General features: G+C 37.3%; 1 protein-coding gene across 1 annotated transcript in view; it reads right to left on the reverse strand.

Moving 5' to 3' along the window:
• Positions 1-23,186, reverse strand: part of UVSSA (UV stimulated scaffold protein A) — a 60,106-nt gene that overhangs the window by 15,698 nt on the left and 21,222 nt on the right. The window contains exons 7-9 of the mRNA XM_014936078.1: positions 14,930-15,047; positions 1,640-1,817; positions 240-392 (exon numbers count right to left, since the gene is read on the reverse strand). Coding sequence (XP_014791564.1) covers positions 240-392; positions 1,640-1,817; positions 14,930-15,047 — 449 coding nt within the window. The remainder of the gene's footprint in view (positions 1-239; positions 393-1,639; positions 1,818-14,929; positions 15,048-23,186) is intronic.

Raw genomic sequence — 23,186 nt, forward strand, 5'->3', positions numbered from 1 at the left:
CATGAAAGAGCAGAAAAAAATGTGCTTTGAAGCATCAAAGGATATTTAATTAGTATCACATCTTCTCAAAATAAATAATACCTTAAGGTAGAATTTCTGACTGTTTATGGGTCCTACAGCACAAGGGAAAGAAGAAAAGTAATTATCAAAAGAAATAGCAGTCACCGCACTGCATGACCTCTGAGTATAAGTAAATCTATATATTTGTTTAATTTGTCTTAAAAGAAAAAGAGCATTACTTGAGAATCTTCCCAGCACTTGGCTGATCCTGTCCCCAGTAGTGAAGATCTAATCCAAAAGGCATGAGGGGAGCTTTAGCTCTTTCTTCTTCTAGTTTTCTTCTCTTACTGTCAGGCTCTTCCGAGGCTGCTGGCTCAGTAGCTGCAGAGTCACTGGAGAAAATGGATGAAAACTCAATACAGAACAGCAATGATCACAACATTTTCTCTTTTTTCACAGCAATGCTAATGTTATCTTAGAACTAGGACTACAACTACCTTGACAGGACTGTTTTGTTTGGTTTTGTTTTTTTTTAAAGGATACAGACCATAACACCACAGTACATACAGCACACCACCACGAAGCTTAACTGCACATTCAGCTAAAGCTAGATAAAATGTATTATACCGTAAGTGTAGAAGCCTAGAAATCTAATGGGGGCAGTAGTGGCTCATACATGCTGTACTGTAACAGGAGCTAGTGATGTGGCAAACCATTTTAAGAAAGATCTTTTTTGTGTAAACTCATGCCCATGTTTGCATGGCAGTTACACATACTGCAAAGTCTAGTTTTGTTGACAAAATTCCATCTTGCAGACTTGTAATACTCATTGAGCAACACCACTACAGAATTCAAAGTCCTCAAAAAACAGAGTACTACTATGGAGACCCTGGGTATTGACTAAGAGACCGTCAAGAGGTCCTAAATCACCTTAACGAAACATTAAATTTCTAAAGATTTAAAGTCAAAAGGTACACTTGAATACTCCAAACTCCAGAGTTCTAATGAAGTAAACTCCTTTCTGAGATTACATTACAGTTTGCTAGTTTTGGGGGGCTTTCTTGGCCAATGCAGAAGTTTCTTTTCAGGAATATGCCACTAAATAGATTACTCAGTCTTATTCCAAAATCACAGGTAAATACTAGTCGAGGCTGGAATTTCAGCAAGCTTTGAATAGTATTGGCACCAAATACATAGAATCAGTAAAACACATCTCCTGGCAGCACTGACAACATAAGTCATTAGGAAGCAGGAGATGGTTGAAACTATTTTTTAATTTAGCATTAGGATATGTTCTGTTTAGTTCTGTTCACTAAACCAAAAATTAACCAATAAATGGGGATGGGCTTTTTTTTGTTAGGAAAGGAGGGAATGTTTTATCTTTCAATAGAGGCCATTTACACCAAATAAAACCGAAACCAAGTGACTAGTAAAATATTCCTTAGGTGCCTGGTGCGATCACTAACAAAATTCCCAATATTAGGCAGTGAATATACATCTCAGTTAAAGAACTGTAATTTCAAAATGAAACCAAGACAGCCTTAGCAGCTTGCCTAGCTCATGAGCACTTTTCTGTGTGCTTTCACAACTAATAAATACAAGAGCTAGAGGTTTCTACAAGAATCAAAACAAAGATAACCTGGCATGTGGAGCTGGTAACTTCGGTAGCTTGTCTCTAATAAGTTTCAATGTGGCAGCTGCACAGGTTGGATCCAGTTCGTCTTCATCCCTTTTCTGCTGGGCACGGGAGCTCAGGGGAGCTGGTCCTGTTGATGTCTTCCCCACTGGTGCTTTTGGAGGCGACTGGGGCTCTAGCCCTGCAAAAGAATTTCATGTTTAGGAGGGATTTACTTCTCCCACCATCAACGCTTCACAGCAGGGCCAAACAGCTCGGGGTGCTTTTCATTCACATTAGACTTTCATCCCCCTCAGACAGAGAGGTATTTCTGCCTGTGAAATTTCTCTTGTTTTGGGACAGAAACATAATGAGTAACTAACTACAGTGAATCAACTTCTACATTTGTATGACATGGGGTGATAATAAAGAATCATGTGACCTCACCTTAGAAAGAAGGATTTTAACAATACATTTTTGCCTAACCTGCAATACTGCTTTTTGTATGTGAGTTTCTAGTATCATGTCAGCTTGCTGGTATGTCATGTACTCAAGGTTATATCAAGGTAAAATAGAAGAAAGGAACTACTAGCAGTACTGTTTAACACCTAGAGTCCCAAAAGAAATCCAAGAGCAGTAGAAAGCAAAACAAAAGCCATACATCTATATCTTCCTGTATGCTATGATTAATTCTTTGTGGTGTCTCAACAAAAATTCTGCTAAAGCTCTTACAGCCTGGCAAAGAGAAACCACTTCTGGGTGGGGGATTGACTGCAACACATGACCCACGAGAACAGGAACCATCGTCACCCAGCATGGCTGGCAGGAAAGTACACCCGGTGAAAAAACTAAGTATGTGTGAGGCATATCCCTGTTCTTTGATGATTCTCACAGACCATATTGACCCTTCAGAGCTGAGAATATAAACCAAAATAGCTCTTTTTTTCCTTCCTGATTTGTTAAGGTGCAGCACCACTGAGAACAGTTGAGTTTCAATGCCTAAACACATCTGCAAACAGAATTATTTAGAGACCGTTCTTCTTTCACAGATACTAAAATACATAGTTTACAAAGATAAAATATCTAAGCACTGCAGAAGCAATGAGTATACCCACAGAGTATGCTCAAGAGACAATAAGTGCCTGAGCTACACCTGAAGAACAAGCCCACTGCAAGGCAGTACCAGGCATTGATGGTCAGCACCAGCAGCTCAGTGCTGGGGCAACTTAATTATTTTATACAGCTAGATTAGACAGGCAGGATGGACTGTAATGATGCAATTAGACAGGCTGAGTAGTTAGACAGCACATGCCTCTACCCGCTGAGCTAGAGAAGCAACTCTATTAGCTGGCAATAGTAACAAGAACTTTTCAGCCTATGACAGCTAAAAATGGAAAGACGTGATCCCTCACACTAATACAATAGACTATATTTTCCCCATCAGAAAGCCTTTTTATAGAAGTGATTGAAATGCAAGGCTACAAGCTAAATCAACACCAAAAAGTCATGGTTTCACAAGACTGAAGTTTTAAGCAGATTATCTCAGTTTTCTTATGAAAAGCAACCTGAGTCTACCTGACATGTCCTAGCGATTATTTAATTGGGACTTTTAATCTCTTGCCTACTTCTAGCCAGTCCTCAAGTTGTATCCAGTACTATTGCTTTGCTCATTTATTTTGCTAATCATTAAATGTATCATAAAATATCAACTAAAAAAGGAAAAACTAATGTGGCATGACTTGCCCTCTGAGTTGAAAATTGCAGGACCGGTGGTGGCAGGTAGCTTTGGTGCACAAAACATTTTCATTTTCGAGAAAAACGTATTTTTCACAGACAAAATCAGAGCAACTTGCCCTGACCTGTTTGTTTTCATTTCCGAGAAAAACGTATTCTTCACAAAATCAGAGCAACTTGCCCTGACCTGTTCATTCCACCTTTTAAGGTCTTCCTGTAATTCATCCTGACCTTGATTCAGTTGTAACATGAGTTCACAGGAGTCAACACACACCTGAGAGTGTGTGGCTCTGCTGCAAAGACTTCAGTAAGTACCCAACTGTCTGAACGTCCGCAGGCAGCAAGCATTGGACAAATGCTTGCTGTCCATGTGGAGTGGACAAAAAGACATTCACCACAGTTTGAAGGCAGCGTCAAGCCCGGCTCTTCCCTGACTCCCTGGTCTGCTCGCTGTTCATTCCACCTTTTAAGGTCTTCCTGTAATTCATCCTGACCTTGATTCAGTTGTAACATGAGTTCACAGGAGTCAACACACACCTGAGAGTGTGTGGCTCTGCTGCAAAGACTTCAGTAAGTACCCAACTGTCTGAACGTCCGCAGGCAGCAAGCATTGGACAAATGCTTGCTGTCCATGTGGAGTGGACAAAAAGACATTCACCACAGTTTGAAGGCAGCGTCAAGCCCGGCTCTTCCCTGACTCCCTGGTCTGCTCGCTGGAAAACACTTCAAAACCAAGGCCCTCATTCCCAGGGCTATGCATCTAGAAAGACAGCACTGCTTGAGCTTGTCCAATGCTTCCTGGAATTGAAGTTAGTGTGCACCGTGATGCAAAGAAGATCCTCTTTAACTTTTATGTCCTCAGACTGGAGGCTAGAACCTGTCTACCAGTTACAGACAGACACAGGCATCTTGCTGTTGGGTGGTGATGCTGCTGCTGCTTAGCATGCCCAACACTACTACTCCCTTAGTCATGCCCTCAACACATACACTGATGAAAGCGATGAACATGCAATGTTCACCCCATTATCTAACTTCCTGTCCCAAAGTCAATAAGGCTTTAAAGAACATTGTTTAAAAAAAATCATTTAAAGAACTAATCTGTGCATTGGAAAAGAGTCTCAAAATTAGCAGAAGGACCAGCAATAAGGGAAATGATAATTAAACTTAATAGGATAAAACTAGAGAAATATCTAGGCTAAATAGCAAAGGAAATAATAGGATAAAACTAAGCAGAGAAATATCTAGGCTAAATAGCAAAGGAAATGATCTCATGGCATTTATCAGGCTGTGGACTTGCCGTTCAAGAGGGATAAAGGTATCTCCACAAAAACGTTTTTAAACAGCACTTCAGTGACATATTAAAGGAGCGATCTTGAATTTACATATCTGGAATGCGGGCAGGATAGGAGTCCATCTCAACTCCTGCCATAGGCTGTTTCCCTTTCTAGCTTTTCTCGGGTGCTTTGTATCAAAGCAAAACCGAATTAACCCAAAAGATTCTGTTACAACCACACTTCAGAATCATCAGGATTTGGAAATGTAAATTTACTTTTATGACAGAAACAGTTACAAACAGGCCCTTTGGCATCAGCAAGATTAGCTGAGAAAAATAGGCGATAGACTGCATCTGCAATGTAGAATTGCTTAGACTGTACATAGCATTTTCAATTGCCCTTTTTCCTCTCATTTTTTTAACAGGAATACCTTTCTGAAAAGCATTTAAGGCAACAGTTTTAAGAGCACTTGTATGTGTACTGTACATGATAGACTGTATCTGCAATGTAGAATTGCTTAGACTGTATATAGCATTTTCAATTGCCTTTTTTCCTCTTGTTTTTTTTAACAACAGGAATACCTTTCTGAAGAGCATTTAAAGCAACGGTTTTAAGAGCACTTGTATGTGTACTGTACACAAATTGTCTTGAAGTCAGAAGGGAGCAAGTATGTATCTCACCATACCTTATTTTTTCCCTCTTGAGAAAGAATACGTGTACATGTATTAAAGGTTCTCAGGAAATCCTAGTTTTATTCCATTTTTTCCTATGATGTTTATGGAAAGCATGATTGCTTGTTCACTACACCGATTTTCTTTGGGGGGGAGAGGAGGGGAACAGCAGAGACAAGCAGTCAGCAACACACAGAAAAGGCAAGAGAGATAAACAGACAATGTGACATTTAGATAGATAAAAATCACATCCAAAAGATCAATATAGGAATTCTTAAGAGTTACAAGAACAAAATATTTTCCCATTGATTTCTTATTTTAAACCATTAACAGAAAAATGGCTAAAGGTAAATATACTGCAACATCAGTAACACCATCTCCAGTGTAGAATTTTTTTAAAAAATATTTGTTTATAAAATTTGTTTTTGCTAACAAGATAAAGACAAGAGTCATGATGCAGACAGCCCTAGCTGCATGGCATCCAGTGGCAGGGTGGGTCTTTTTTGTTTTGTTTTTAAGCCACAAATGGGATTAAGTGCAGTTTTACAAATAAAATTCCTCTTAAGAATTCTGCTGTTCTGTCTATCTTATTTAATACAAGTACAGTTACCTGGCTTCAAATTGTTCCAATAGCAGCTTTTAGAAAGAATCATAAAAATGTTCAAATCCTCTTTTTTGTTTAAATTGACCAAATGGCACCTATTTGCCTGAAGCAATAAAGTAGACCGTGTTCACAAGATAAATCGATAGAAGGAAAGAGAGAGGCTGGGGTTTCAGCTGAAGTTAGGCTGCTGAATGCTGACATTATTGATTTTAGCTAGTTCAGCTGGCCTTGTAATTAAAATGTAAATTTGAGAAAGAGATTATGTCCTGACAGAAATGGTAGGATTAGGGGGAGATAAAAGCCCCTCAGTGAAAATTCAGAGAAAGAGCAAGCACAGGTTTCCTCAGCTGTGTGGATTTAGACGAAATCTAGCTACTTCAGATTCACTTAAATTTAATTGAAAAAACGAAGATAGAATATAAACAAGTATTATAGACTTCAACTTTCCTGAAAAAAAAAAAAAAAAATAAAAAAAATTCTGTTTCCCATTTGTTGAATCTTAGTCAAGCTGAATGTATGTGATTTCTATTACTACAGACACTCTCCAAGACTGTCAGGAAAATCCAGCAGTTCAGGTACAGTATTTCCCCACTTACACTCTACTGTGTTCATAATGAAAAAAAATGCATGTATTTTACTCAGGAAGCACAATAAGCTTTACTGCCACGTGAGAACTTTGCAAAGCTTACTTCATATGGACTTGCAGACCCAAGGATTCAAGTCAACGTCTGTGGCACTGCTTCCAAACAACTTCAGTGTTCCAGGATCAGTTCTGCTATACTTCTCCATACACAAATGTATGTATGAACAAAATAAACGTAGATGATCATATGGTAGGAAGATTTCATTATCTCTGAAGGTACTGCTACTCATAGAGGTTGGAAATTTGAATTATATGTCATCCCCAACAGACAGCTGATCTTTATGAAACCATCACAAATAAAAGGAATATTCTGTTTCATTCCTTTTTTAATTGGGATCAAATTTCATCCCTACCTACCTAAAAAAATTGGGCTCTTTTCTTGTTAGTATCACCTCATCTACACAGAACTCTAAAATGCGGAAAAAAATAATAAAAATACCTGTTATGAATTAAAACCATAAAAGTATTCATAAAGGGATAAGACTGTTTAAAACACTTACCATTTCTTGTGGTAGAAAACTTCCTCTTTAATTTTAGAAAGACACAGTTTCTTATCTTACTTTGGAACACCACTAAACAAATGGCTGTCTGCAGCTGCTAGGGAAGGATGCTGAAATGCCAGAGGTCACTTTAGCAAATATTCTCACAGCACACATAAGCTGTGTATGCACTCAAAGCAACTTATCATACGGACAATTGCACATATTAATATTTCTGTATAAATTACACTACTTTTTAAAACTTGCCAAAGGGTCTTTTATAATCAGAGATTTTAAACAACCAAAAAAGATCCCCCCAGCACCTTTGAATGCATCTATCCTCATTTACATTTATCTAAAATTTTAGAATTCTACCTTGGAACTTCTAATTAAAGAAAAAAAGTTAGTTAACTAGAAGAGTTCATTAACATTACATAAATACTTCGTTTGGCTTACTGGAATTACAGCATATGTTATTTTGTTATAATGTTAATTCTCATTTGTTAAGCCTATTTATTGTTGGTTTACAATCATAGCTAAGAATCAGAACAAATCAAAGAAGCAGACTTCAGATTAAAACCTTTCTACACCTTGCACCCTGATCTTTCAAACTCCTTGCTTACCATTTTGCAGTCCCTGGCCATTGTGTAGTTCTATGCGGTACACTACCATCACAAACCACTTGGAAGTATTAACAGCATCCTGTGCAGTAACTATTAATTTCTAAGAACTTTAGCAGGAATCAAATCCCATGTCCTGTCAGATTTGCTGGGAACCTTATTTACACAGAAGAACCTTGCCAAAAGAGAGGAAGGATTTGCGTGATGAACTGATTAGGAGGCATCAGAAGAAATATCTATGATCAACTTCTACATGGATGTAGAAGTATTTTATTGGAAGTGTTAATAATGTTTTTTAGAAAATGTGCAAAGTTACATTCCAAATACTATATCACAGTAAGTTTTACTCAACTATTGTCCTAAGTGTTTGTCCACGTGTTTGTTCATATACAGGTATATTCAAAACATACTAATATATTGAGGCAATCTTAGTTGTAAACTTGTAATTAAGTACTTCTAATGTTGCATATGCTAAGAAAAATTGAGACCACACAACACATATTTGATTATAGCGCTACAGGACTGGGGTCCTAAATGCTAAATGTCTGTTATCTATATATTTACAGCAAACCAATGCATGCTATTTCAATCATGTAACAATGTTGATTTTTTTTTAAAGTATTTATAGTATGCTAAATACTAGACTCTTGTCTAGGGAGGGAAACATGACTGTCTGTTAATTGCATTTTCCAAATTGGGGAAAAAAGAACCCAAATTTCACAGGGCAGTGAAAGGTAAGTAGGTGATTCTGTCTGTCCTTCCCACTGCGAAACATGATTTGTTTCTTCCCCTTATGGCAGCCAAGTAATACCCACGTGTCCTTATTCAGCTTGGACAGTATAATTCTAAGTCTCAAATTCAGTTCCTGAGAAGTGTGCTTCATATACTCTGAAGTCTGTAGGTTTGTTTTCGCTGTGGTCTCCACTGAGCTGTTTCTCCAAGTAAAACTGTTCTCCATGTTCTTCATATGCAGGAAGAATTCCTGCAGGAAGTTCCTGAGGTACGGAGACCAGACAAACCAAACCAGACTAAAAAAGCTACTAGGCTTTTAAAGAGAACCCAGCCAAACCGAGAAATCATTGTAGTAAGGAAGGAAAAAGCTTAAGATTTTTAATTTCCATTTAGCCAGCACATGTGTGTCTATTTAATGATTCAACAGAGTAGAACCTCAGCAACTTCATTCTCAAATAATGTCATCAAAAATATTTGTTTTCATTACAACTAAGGCAGGGCACAATCATTTGGTTAATCATGGTGATGCACATTTTTATGGCCTGTAGCCGATGAAAGCAATTGGGCAGACTGCTCTTCAGACATCCGTCTCGTCCCAGATAAACCCACTTTACGTTTTGATGAAATAGGAAGCTGCTGTACCGATCCCACACTTGTGTTCTCTAATTTGCACTGAGTCATCCTTGAGTCAAGTCTACTTCATGATCATTGCCATGATAATCAAACTCTCTCCTGTGGAAGCCTAGACTTGATCCACACCCTACCATTTTAAAAGCTACTAAAAAATTACTTTAAGTCTGTTTTTCAAATATGCCTACCACTGGGGAACCCTAATCAATCCTAATAACAGAAAACTAAACAAAGTATTTTCCTAAAAGACTAATAATCACTGAAAACAAGTCATTTACTATTTCAGATATGTTTAGATGCTGTAGTTAGGGATTTGTGCTTTTTTGCCCATGATTTCCAGAAGATTTTCATGTGCACTATTAAAAAAACCAACAAACAGACAAAAAATAGAGGAAAACATAAATGTAAAATCAACAGATAATCATTCTGCATCAACTAAATGTGTTAGATACTTCTGTGGAGGAAAAAAGACCAGTATGAAGTCGTCATTTCTTCACAGGTCAAAATAAGTGGTTTCTATTTTGCCTTATCCACACTTGCATATGTGCTCCTACTTCCATGTCTAGCTTTAAATCTGTTCTATAAAACAGCAAAACAGCCTTTTTATGGGAGAAACCTCATTTAGATGTAGGATAAAAGAACAAATTACTGTTGTATGCAGCAAATAGAAACACTGTTTTCCTACCTCCTACATCAAAAATGCAGGAGACAAACAGAGCTAAGAAAGAGTCAGCATAGTGAAGGTGCACACCAACACGTGGTTAGATAACATGCAGGGCTTCAAATGCAGTGCTGCTGTGCTCAGCATGACACAGATAAAACATTAGTGCTTGACCACACAAACAAAAACGTTTAAAAGCATTTAGAAAATCTTTTCCGTAGGGAAGAAAAAAAAAAAATCAGAGCCCAATAAATTAGTAATTAATTTTTCTATTTTTTAATCTCTAGTGATGATTCTATTACGTTCCACATTTCTGAGGCAGTTTTACTTTTAATCATCATGTCCTCTGCATGTCTTGATGGATGCCAGTCAAGAGAATAAAAAAAAATTCTATGAATAAAGCTTTTTAAAACAATATGCATGGAAGTCTGCTTAAGTACATATTAGTCAACACAAACATCTTTCTGAATAAAAGCCATGAAATGCATGACTTTTACGGCTTCAAATCTGAAAATTCAATCACTCATTTGTCTATGCAGTATTTTGTTGTTATTTCTAATGCAGGCTTTTCAATGTTCAGAGAAAATGCAAAAGCTATCGTCATGGTTTCAGCTGGGATACAGTTAACTTTCTTCCTAGGAGCTGGTGTAGTGCTACGTTTTGGATTTGGGATGAGAACAGTGATGACAGTGCACTAACGTCTGTGGTTGTTGCCAAGCCCTCAAGGCCTTTTCTGCTCCTCACACCACCCCACCAGCGAGTAGCCTGAGGGGGGCACAAGGAATTGGGAGCAGACACAGCTGGGAAAGCTGCCCCCAACTGACCAAAGGCATATTCCTCACCATATGATGTCATTATCAGTATACAAAGCTGGGGGAAGAAGGAAGAGGGGGACATTCAGAGTTAACAGCGTTTGTCTTCCCAAATAACCGTTATGTGTGATGGAGCCCTTGGAGATGGCTGAACACTTCCCTGCCAATGGGAAGCAGTGAATGAATCCCTTGCTTTGCTTTGCTTGCGTGGGCAGCTTTTGCTCTACTTATTAAACTGTCTGTATCTCAACCCACAAGTTTTTCCTCACTTTTACCCTTCCAATTCTTCTCCCCCCCATCACAGCTTGGGGGAGTGAGCAAGTGGCTGCATGGTTCTAGCTGCTGGCTGGGGTTAAACCATGACAGCTAGACAAACCCCACACCTTTAATGAACAGTCACAACAGCAAGTGTATTCATGTTTCTAAAACATAGGAGCTGTACTAGAATAGCTTGTGTAGTCAGAAGCAGTCCTAATTCTACGTAAAAAACAGGTGGTGACTTCTCTACTAAGGAAATACTCTGGGTTCGTACACCTTATTTACTCAATTGGGGTATAAGCTTGCTTTTCCATGTTGCTATGATATTTTTTAAAAAAAAAAAAAAGCTACTTAACACACAGAAAAGGCATGACCCGGACACCATCAGATTACAAAAGGCACTGTGGGGATGTCTAACCCACAAAGGCACATCATTGAGATGGGAATAGGAAATAATTTCTGAAATGGATAGAACTAACCCTTGGGATTTTAGAATTGCAGCTTTGATCCTGATATGAAAGAAATCCCAAGCAGGCTTTAAGATGCAACATGAAGCACTGAAGTAGCTATCAGGGACCTAAAACCATTTTGGCTTAAGGCTCAAATACAAGAGAAATAATCTGATCAACCAGATTTGAAATAATGGTTTGTGTTCTTAACTGTACACTCATTTCTCATATAATTTTGGATACGGATGAAACTTGATAACTGCTTCCATGCTAATATTCCCTCCCAGACAGCTTCCTCATGTCACCACTTGTAAGATGGCTATACCGCTTCCTGGTACCTCAAAGCAGTATTGCGTAAGTAAGTTCATGAATGCATGCGTTGAGACACAGGCCAGAATCATGAATTGAGAAAACAACAGAGAACAACAAATTGAGAAGACAACAGTTGTTGGAGGTGGGCGTTTTGAACTAGATCCAAGAATTGTTCCATTTTTACAAGGAAAAAGCATGCCTCTCAAGCCAGATCACTTCCCATACAGTTCACAGCTCAGCTGCAAGCTATGCCGAGACCAACAAGGGCAGGAAAGAATCCCTTACCCTGGTGTCAGCACCAAATTCTGTCCATGGCACAGGAACAATGTCAGAAGCTGCACGGTTCCATCCCTCACCTTATCCACCTTAAGGCTTTAAGCCAATGCAACAGCTGACTGGCAAAAGCTGGAATGTGGGAAATCTCAAGGGGAAACAAGATTTTATCTCTCCTTAAAGCTTTCTTTTAAATGAATAATGCCTCAATTTTTAAGGGGTTAGAAATACTGGCCATACAAGGGCAAGTTACTCTTCAACAGATATAAGCAGCATCCCTGCAGAGTGCTGAGAACCAGAGCAACCCTATGAAAATTATTTTAACGGAGCTGTTTCTTTTTCAACCCAATATTCCTCTTTAGCAACACAATGTATTTAAAATGGCTCACTGGTACCACAGGGTGGCTGGTCTCTTGTCTGTTGCAGACATCAGGTGCAAGTGTAAATAAGGATTATACAAATGGGAGGTCGTTAAAAGTCTGGTAATGCTAATTTGGCATGACACCCCTAATGGGTTATATCTTCACACTTCAGTTATCTAATCACCTAAATTCTTTTAACAAATTTACATTTCATCTTATACATGGAGATTCAAATTGACTTGTTTAATTCTCCCTCCACCCAAACTGTACCCGTGCTCAGTTCATCTTATACATTAAATATCACAATCAATTTTGAGATCACCAGCTACATATTCACACAGATAATACAACTGGATGTCTATATACCTATGCATACAAAACTTCCCCTGTCTATAAGTATCTTTTTGTTTTCCACAAACTTTTCAGATATCAGGAGAGTTACAAATACACATATGCATAATCAGAAATAGCACCTCAGCTTGAAACTTACTTTGTTGTTAGGATAATTCTGTTTTCCTAAGAGAAGTGAAAGGGAATAAAGTGATTTTTAAATCAGTAATTTAAATTTCACGTTTCAATCCACATCCACAATCCAAACATCCACAGTCATGTTTTACAACTTTGTTTACCTGTTTAGTATAAAAAGATAATCTGAGGAGCTGTTCACTTTTCCTGTTTTTTTCAGGAAAAGTAACAACACAAAGAAAAAAGCTTTAAATGGTTCACACCTTCTACCTAACACTGAGATTTTATTTCAAAGGAAGGTTTAATGTTCCATTTAGAACACTTGTAAAGACTTTATTTTTTTTAGATCAGAGTCCTCATGAACTAAATGTGAACTAAAGAAATGTAGCAAAAAACCACCTGGATTATACTAAAATAAAGCTGAAGGCACTGCTATGATAACTGCACTTGCATATGGAACAAAGAACCATATTAAATTATAAAGGTGGCTGCCTAACACAGTCAAGTCTTGATATTAACATGCTACTATGAAATCAAGATATTTTTGTGTATTTTATTAGAATAATTCAGTTTTCTAAACAAAGTGTGCCAAAAGGATGCTTATTTTGGTTTTGCTTATTAAAACATGCAGAAAAGAATCCAGTGGAGCAAATATAGTCCTTCATTTTTCTCATGCAGACCTGAAGTAATTTCACAGAAGTCAGCTGATTTATGGAATAGTTATACATTGGCTTCTGAAATAGATTTTGAACTGAACAGTTGGTCCAAAAAAGTACTTAAGTACATAAAGACAGAAGAAAGCACATGCTTTAAAGATTACCTGAACTCTTAATTCTGAATTCTTAGCAGACTCTTTCCTCAACTGGGAGCTCACATAAGAACTTTAAATGGCAGCAAGAAAAGCTGAATGACTTCAGGAACATTAAGAATGGTTCATTTCTTTCAAAATGCTATTTTTAACAAGCATATCAGATAAAGAACAGCCAAGTGTGACCATTAGCTCCTACGTAACTACATGTATACAAAATGAGAGAGGGTTTGCTTTCTGACTGATTGGCTTCTTCAGTATGATATATTTTCCTGTCAGCAACAGTTGAAAACAGTTGAACAAACTGGGAATTTCTTAATCCGTTTTATATAGATTGTTAAAATATCCTTGAGTAGATAGTAGGCTTGTTCTTTCATTGTTTTCCATGAGGAGGAAATCAAATAGCAGTGAAGTATTGTGCTGGTGTGATACAAAGGGTGGTAAGGTGCTTTATTTTTTAAAAATATGTGTCCATGAGAAAGGCAGGAGAGGAAAAGGAGAGAGGGAGAAAGGGAAGAGATGAGTACATTACACTTCCAGTGGAAGTTGACAAATAAAAACAGAACTTTTGCACGTTAAGATTCATCAGGCTGCTGTTAAAGACATGAAAAACAAGTTCCAGTGCCTGGAAATATTAAGAAAACACCAGTTTTGGCACAAGGAAGGAAAAAAACCAAAGAAGAACCATAGCTATGTTAACTAACCCCACTTTTTCATTCATTTACTATCACTAGTTTTGTGACTCTTTGTTTATACTCTTAAAATACATAATGTTATACAGAGGCAAAGCTGCAGACTCTTAATAAGCTAAATGTACAAAGGACAAAGAGCAACGCACTGAAATTTAAGTATTTGAGATGAACTTTCCTCAGTAACTCCCCTCAGTTTCACAAAAACACATTACAAGTATATCTTTATTTTTAAAAAACATCTTTAGAATGCATTAAAAAAAGGCAAGATTGTATTTTGTCATCTGGTATGTGCTCAGTGGCTATAATTCTGCACTTGAAGGCTGAGCTCCATTTAACACCTTGTGATAGCAACACCCAAACAACAAAAAAAACAACCTTTTTTTTCTGAGCTGTAAGTTGGCCAACTGGAGGAAGCTGCTGCTGTGCATCTCCAACTCCCTGTAATGCAGGCGATAGTACAAAACCTTATCCCATCTCACCAGACTGTTGCCAGTATTTCTAATACTTAGGCTCATTTACAGCTTTACTGTGCAATCCCTGCACTCCCGTATGTGTTTAGCACGCGTATAAGCACACACGGTGCTGCTTCTGGCTCTGAACTCCAGTGCAACATGATGGAATGAAATAAGCTTCTCCTCTCAGTTGCTCTTGCTCCTAGAAAGTATTTGTTTATCTAGAGCCAATCGCTGCTCCTGTATCTGTGTAATGACTTCCTCATAGCACTCGGAGATTACCCACACCGCTGATCACTTTATTACTTCAGAATGGCTGTTTATTTATTTTAGTGCAGCAGTAACATGCAGGGATAAAGCTTGTCGCAGCTGGGCAAACTCACCATATTCCTTACGCAGGTGGTCTGGAATGTGGGGCTCATAACCTTCCTTCTCAGGGACCTCCACAAATTCATCTTCATCCTCATCGTCATCGTCATCATCGTCATCCGAGGCTTTCATCTACAGAGAGATTTTTGTTGATTTTTTTTTTTTTTTTTTTTTTTTTTTTTTTTCAAATGTGAAGACTGCTTTTCATTTCCCTTCACAACGAAAATATTTCACAGACATCTTGATAGCCCTACTGAGACTGCTCTATGTCAAAAGTATTTCCCTAATTATGTATTTAATCTTTATCTAAGATTAGGCCTTTGCTTAACATTTTATCTCTAAAGCCATACTCTATCCTAAGGGCTTCTTTAAAGCCCTTTTTATCCATTAGAACACATGCAGTTGGTAAAGTCTGAGAAAGCGTGAAGCAATAAAATAAGACCAAAAAAATCTTAAAATAACATCAAGATTTTGACTTAATGAGCAAATTATAGCCTTATCTTTTCTCCTTTGGTTGATTTTACTCATTTAGCTGCACCCAAATAGTCTGTGGCACGTTAAATAGTATCACAAATTGTTTAAGAGCTCAAAACCAAAGCAGGCAAACAGGAGGGGAAGCTGATGGACTGGCAAGCTAGTATTGAGCAAAGTAAGAATATTCAGATCTGTATACTACAATGTTTCACTCTGTTTCTTCCCAACAGCAGTAAAAATAATTTGATACATTCTTTTCTTAACTAATTTGGTACATCCTAACCATTCATATCATTAGACTGCACACATTACTGGTATGGCTGGACAAGCCCAACAAAAAGGGATTTTTAAAATGTGCACTTGGTCTATACTGCAGTCTGGAATTGAATATTTGAGTAGCTGAAAAATAAAAATGGAGTTCTTACCAAGGAAACAGGGTAATTCACTCACATAAGTGGCCTCCTATATATCATTTCAGCTAGCTACTACTGCATATGCGCCAGCAAGTTTCTCCATTATTTTTTTCTAAGCTTTTTCCATACCTGATAATTAATTTTTCTTCTTTACTACACGTAAGCTAAAAGAATCTGTGCCACCTCAGACATGGCCTGTACTATTAGAACTTTAAAATAGCAAATGCCAGCTACCCTAAAAAGGCAGCAATGATGGAGGTTTTATGCTTTGTTTCCTTTGCCCACCTTGGGAGTCACCAAATTCTTAACAAGATAATTAGCACATTATTGTATGTTTCCCATGTCCCTTTCCAAGTCTAGGAAATAATAAGGGGTACCCACTAAAACCACCCTTACCACAGGCTATCAACTTCACTGCAGCAAGCCCAAGCAATAGATAAGAAATGGCATAATTTTTACTATTTTCAGCTATGTTCTTGACTTCTCTTACTGCACCTGACTTACGTTGATATTCATATCAACTACTCATTGTTACAAGCACAGGAGGATACTGCAGGTTTTGCCTGCAGCAGAATTTTCCCAATTTAATTCACTACCCTAATCTCATGTCACAGCTGCACAGCTGAGTTCCTTTAAATCATACATATACTCTGCAACCAAAAAACCTAGAAACCAATCTTGGTTTACTGAATGTAGTTGAAAACTCAAAAGAAATAATAAATTAAAAAAAAAACCCAAAACAAAAATCAGCATTTCTTTTTGGTTAGTATTATTTATAAATTGGACTGAATTAATTTCTCTTAACATTAATTGATATTAATATACACATTGATACACTTTAACATATAATAAATGGACGGTGCAAGGCAGAAGTATGATTCTTCCCTTTGTTTAAAAAATGACTTTAAGAAAGCTGGAGTTCCAGTGAAAAAAAAAAAAAGAAAAAGAAAAAGATTCACTGTCCTGAAGAACAGAGTAGATTTACTACTGCAGAAAACACCTAGTTAGTCTTAATTCTAAAATAAAGTCTCAGCATAATCATGCTTGAAAGTACCTTGCTGCCAAAGATAGGTAACAACCACAAGGTAGTCTCTTCAGCCCAATTATCACTACCTTGAGAGCTGCCAAGCTGCAGGTTATGCTGGAGGATCCTGCACCCTTGTTTACTTTTTGTTTCCCACTACAATCATTTTTCCTCACTTAAAAGAAAGAAGCAATTCAGGCCCTACCTGTTCTTGGCCAAGACAGATGCACGCTGAACCTGGCCTCTGCAGCAGAAACCAAAATAGAGTTCTAATGCAAAGAAAGGATCAAATATTCTACCACTAATCACAAACTTACAAAGGCGCTAGACATGAAAGAAGCACATCTGTGTTAAACTGCAACTTTTAAGAAGACCTTCCTGATGGCCTTTAGAAAGAAAAACATCAGATTTTGTACTCTGCGCAACAGAAGATGGATAGAGATTGAAGAGAAGTTTGTTTGTATTTTGGATTCAAAATTCTACTGGTGTTGTCATCCCTTTTTTATCTGTTAGGGGCAATTAATTAAATTCAGAAATAACATCCACTCCTATTTCTCCACCTAGAAGCATACTTAGGTTTCATTCCTCATTTAGCTATTAAAAAAGATTTCACAAGCTAAAACTTGCCATGGATGATCTTAGTCTATAGCTTTGTGTGGTAATGTAAAAGCTGATTAACCTTCACGTTATAAAACAGGGAAAGTAAATTCAGTGTATTTCTGCAGTTTTTATTCATAAGTTGTCTGTAAGCAAAGTGACAGCAACAGGTTTAAGGAATTGAGAAATAATGTCAAACTTGTAAAAGAAAGAAAATTCAGTTCAGAGTGATCATTTAATTTAAATCACCAGATTATACCTAAAATATCAGTGGGTATAATACAAGTACTCATATGAGTGGCATATCTGAGAGGACTAGAAAGAATTCAGGAGAGTACTATCTTTAACTGAAATTTCTCCTAATGTGTTCATTCATACGCTGTTGGAGGCACGTAGCTCTCTGTGCATTAATACAGTAAAATCCAGGGGACTTCACTAATCCTCAACTTGCAAACTGCATTAGAAGGAACTTTGCTGTATTATCTGCACGGTCTAAAACTTTAAAGCACGTGAAAAGCCTGACAGAGAAAAGGCATAATCAGATGCAAATTCACTTTGTTTAGGTACAATCCATGAACTGTGCATTCAAGTACTATAGAAAACATTAATCATAGGAAACTGTAATTTTTGTTATCAGTCTAACACTAATCAAAAGGGAAACCTGTCACTACCGCTGACCTGTGAAACGTCCCAATTATACTCTTCGGAAATGACAGGAGCACTTAACTTCCTCACTGAGTAAATGACGACGATCAATCAAGTTTGAATAACAATGAGCCACGGAGCTGAAAATTATTTTTTGTATAGAATCTACCCAGGAATTTATGAAAGGTGAAAAGCAACCCAAGGTTTTAGGGGCATTATGGCTTTCAGCTAGTGCAGCGCATATCAAACACTAAACAGAATTTATGTGTTTTAATTTTCTAAAAGGTAGATGTGGACTTGGTGCTACAATGCATAACATATAATGCCAGATTTTAAATATGGGGGTCATTTTCATAAAATATTATGCTTATTGTTCACACCCTTGAATTTCCCTGGGGTCTTCTATTAAATTTAGATTTCCTGTAAAAAAAAAATTAACTGCTTAGCTAACTATAAGGAACTAAGATCCCTTTTCCCTTCAAACAGACATGAAGTCTTTATTTTGATATAATCTTTAACAAGATAAATAAGTTATCTTTTTACTTTAAAACATTAAAGTCATCACTAGTCAAAATTCAAAAGTTGTATGGTAGCAGTGGGTAGTTATATTTCAATTTACTTCACTCCAGTGGTACTTCATCAGAACCGTTCCATTTATGCTGTTTGGTTCCATTCCCTTCCTACAGAAAGGAGGAGAGTTCATGGGCAACATTATTAGTCAGAAAAGTATTTTTTGCTTTAATTCCACTTTTCAAACATGAAGAAAGTTCCAAAGCAAGCTCTGCAGATGCAGTATGAAGATCAGCCACTTATTATCTACTTTTCTACTACAGATAAACTTTTTTGGTTAATTAAAGAAAAATAAAAATCAACAATCCACAATTAAATCAGAAGAAATAAATATTTAAGACAACATTTTGAATGGCAGAATTAGTCCATTATAATGGTTTAGGAATGAGTAGTGGGTACTCGCAAAGAAGAAAAATGAGACTATGATAAAAACAAGCACTGTGCCATTTCTAGTGTGCCATATCTGAAGGAAAGTAAAGCATAAGCTCAAGTGATAGATACTACAACATAAAGCTTTTCTTGTTGTGTACAGAATTAAATACCTCTAAGATAAGTACTTACGCAACTGCTTGTTTCTCAATAACCTGTCAAAGAATGTGGGGAAAAAAGTCCTGTTCTCAAATCTACTCTAATTATCAGGTGATAGGAGGGAAGTCACTAACACAGCTTGGCAGTCTTATCAGAGAGGAAGGCTGAACTACCTTCTCTCTGTCACTAGGGGATGGTCCATGAGTCCCAGACATCAGAGACCACTTGCACCACCACCGCTTCTCAAGTAGCATGGAGAAAGTTTTCCTGCTCAGTGTTAATCTGCTCCATAACGCTGACATTTATTGTATTTATCTAAATGAATCATGCCTTGGCAAAACTATGTGTTGGGATTTTTAATGTGGTAGTATTCCTGAGTAGATATCTGGCTGTGAGAGGAAACAGGATTTTACTAGACAATTCCCAGGTTCTTGGGCTGAACTTATTTGCATATGAGAATACATTTAAAAGAAAAAAAGACGACAGAAAATATACATGCATTATATTAACTGTAATCAGAGCTAGAATGCCTCCTCTTAATTTTCATTAAAAACTTAAAATAGTGCTGACTTTTCCAGCTAGACAAGCACAATAAAACCATTTGCTTCCAAATTCATTAAAAAAACTTGAAAAAACAGATGTTTCTTTATCTACCTCCATCTTCTTAAAAGTACTGAAAACAAATATTGGATGCTAACAGAAATGTAATTGTATCATACTCTGGAATCAACACTCCAAGAGCCTCCAGCTGTTAGTGTAGCTCAGTGCAACCACAGCTTCAGTTAAATGCCTTCATCCATCCCAACCAGTAATAAATGAAAAAAAAAAACCCTCCACCCACCACCCAACACTTGGAAAGATGTAAAGAAAAGGCTTTGGTCCTTTTCCCAGTTTTATACAAATTGATTGCTACATTCTGTTAAGAGGATTTAAAAACCTGCGCCTCTGCAATCATAATTAAAGCAAGCAATAAAATGACTGAAATATACAATGCAATCAGTTTATAGGACTAAATGTACAGCGTTTACTAATTATTTTAGAAAAAGAAGGAAGAAAAAAGCACATGAAGAAATCATATCTACTTACTAAAACACCACTGGCAAACTACAGCTGGGACCATTAAATAAATTTTGCATGGTCTAATTAACTTGCTTTGCAATCTCAATTACTTTTCACCCAAGAAATCACTTTTGTTCAGTTTTATGTGTATCTGTTTCCCTTTTTAAAAAAAAAATGATGTAAGGCATCCTCAGACAAGTGAACTCTAAACTTCATTTGTCTTTCAGCAGGCTTGATGGCTATGCATTTAAAAACCCATTCTATCTTATAAACTAAAAATTAAATGTACTCAGCTGTGATGGTCGTCATTGCATCTGCTATTTATATGCTAATACCCTCACTGGAAGATCTTGCAAATTATTCCACCATGCCAATATCTCATGTGCATCTACTCAAAGCCAACTAAATATTTTTCTAGAGGCAGAAGATTTTGGTTGGGGAACCAGAATATTTATTGACACAGAACCTAGTTAAAAGGCCAACCTTAAGCAAATACATTTTTATTCAACCACAACACAAAACATGCTTCAGTCATCTTAAATGAAATTTGGGGATATTCTACGTAAGCAAATGCTGACTGGGTAAAAATAATTTCTTCAGTGCCAGTAACAGCAACTGAATAGTCAAACAGTGTATCTTACACGTAAGGACTCTTACAAGTTCCTCCTTTTCCATCTTTTTATATTATCCAACACAGGATGAAAAGGAAATAAATGCTGGCATTTTGACAGATTTCAGAACCACGCTTGAGTTTTCCTGTGTGCAAACACAAGGAAAACATAAAATACTAAAAGAGCTGTATTTATAGGGACCTCCCACACGCACTCCCTCCCCTTTGCTCTGTGATTTGAGCATAAATTCAAACCTAGATGACTGCAAATTAAATATGTGGTCCAGGCAAATCACATTTTATGTTTACTAGTAAAAGTATCACTGTTCATTCTATTTGTAGTTGCTCAACAGCACATAGGCTACTTGGCCAGTCTGACTTTTATTTAGGAATGCACTTTTCACACTATTTCATAATTTCCAGAAGTTAGTAAAAACGCTTAAAGGGTTCCAGCCCAACAGTCAGCCTAAGTACAATGCTGGAGAATCAGCGTACCTTGCTCAAAATTGCTTTAGCAATATAAACCACCCAGTGAACCAGTTTTTCCTTAAAGCAACATACACTAGCCAGGGTTTCTGAGCATTGTCGCAGTCCTGGAAATGCAAGCTTGAGACTGATTCAAGACTTGGGCCAAAGCCCTCTCCATCCCATCCAGTGATATACAGAGCTTGGATACATGCATTGGAAGGTCCAAAACGTGTATCACACTGCTTTACCAGCTACTGCATCTTTGGACCCAAGAAGGCTCAAGGTCCCAGATAAGCTTGAGAGAAATTTTAATAAAAAGTGGCAAAAATTCACTCAAAGAGACCAATAGGTCTTAACGTGCAAGACAGTTCCAAAAACCTTGGATCACACAAAGTGACTGTAGCATTCATCCCTTAAATGTCTTCTTGCAATATTTATACAAAAATAAAGGTTACATCTTACTTTGAGAAGCACAGGAATGTACTTCTCCCAAGCAGTTACTGTGCATACTTCAGGTGCTACATCTTACTACACAGTTAAAAATAATATATTTTAACAGTAGTACCTGATATGGTTTTTTTCATCCCATTTTTAATTCACACTGGGAGATGAGCTCATCATAATCACTCCACCAATTTGAGTCCTCTGATTAAAACAAAGATTGACCTCCATAATTGGCTCTGTGTTACCTGAGTTTATTCAGTTACTGAAAGGGACAGTCTCATTACTTGAGCTTAATGCTCAGATATCTTCTGTACAGAAATCTCCTCTGGATTAGGTTTCAGTCCGTTCAGGTCCCTGCTGCAACAGGAGCTCTATTGCTGGTACAAGGGAGGCACTGGGAATCTTCAGGGGAGGAAACAGGGACAGGACTATCCCTTTTGATTGCTCTTGTGTTTAGATCATCTTTAGGCTAGCCATAAAATCACTGCTGAAATAGACAAGCTGCTTCCCTGTTCAGGTCCCACAGGTAGTACAAGAGCAACTGGTACAAAAAAGGCAGAAAAGTAGATTTGGTAACTACATAAGACACTAAGAAATACCAGGTAGAATTTCATTTTTACTGTTTCAGTAATTGTAGAATGGATTAAATAATTTTAACAAAGAAGAGGCGAGCATAAAATAGCATTGTACACACTACCTGTGCCTTGGAAACCAAACTTAGTTTCTTCTTAACTCACGGGTAACCATGAGCAAGGGAACCCCATAAAGCGCCTACTCAGTTTTCCATTCCTCTTAACATAAAAGCAAAGGTTTGCAGGTTTGGAAACTGAGGTGTGATGAAGTCAGCAAAGCTACAAGTGACGTGAAATCACATTCAGAGTCCATGTTCAGATAGGAATGTATCCAGAGCAGAGTTGCCAAAATGTTTCCCATTTCTAAAAGCTGAGGGAAAATCCTAACTGTTGTCACTAAAGAAGAAAGCCACTGCCAAGGTCACAAGTGTTACCCTGAACAGCCACTATACCTGAACTACTGCTCCCTTCTTCTTTCTGGACTAACCATTTTCCTCTACACAGTGTTCCCTGCACACCAGTCCAGTTGAAATTGCTTAAAGCCACTGCTTAAGGCTGTAGAGTGAGGTCCAGGACTGGCTATATCCATTTCTGGACCAAAAAGTTGTTTAATGGTCAGATAACTCAAAGGTCAACCAAAAATACCTCTTTATTTCCCTGTCCACAGAGAAATCTTTAGATTTTCCAGCACTTTTCAGTTAGTCCAAATTATCTATGAGATAATAGACAGTATTCCTATGACCCCTTGAAATATCTTAGGCAATATTTTGAATTATTTAATGTCTCTATATTTCAGAAGCCTATACGTAAAAACTAAATAAAGCTAAATAAAAAGCTAAATTTTAGAACTGGGGGGGGGGGGGGGGG

This window comes from Calidris pugnax, unplaced genomic scaffold (genome assembly GCF_001431845.1).
Source record: "Calidris pugnax isolate Ruff unplaced genomic scaffold, ASM143184v1 scaffold14, whole genome shotgun sequence".
Taxonomy (NCBI): Eukaryota; Metazoa; Chordata; class Aves; order Charadriiformes; family Scolopacidae; genus Calidris; species Calidris pugnax.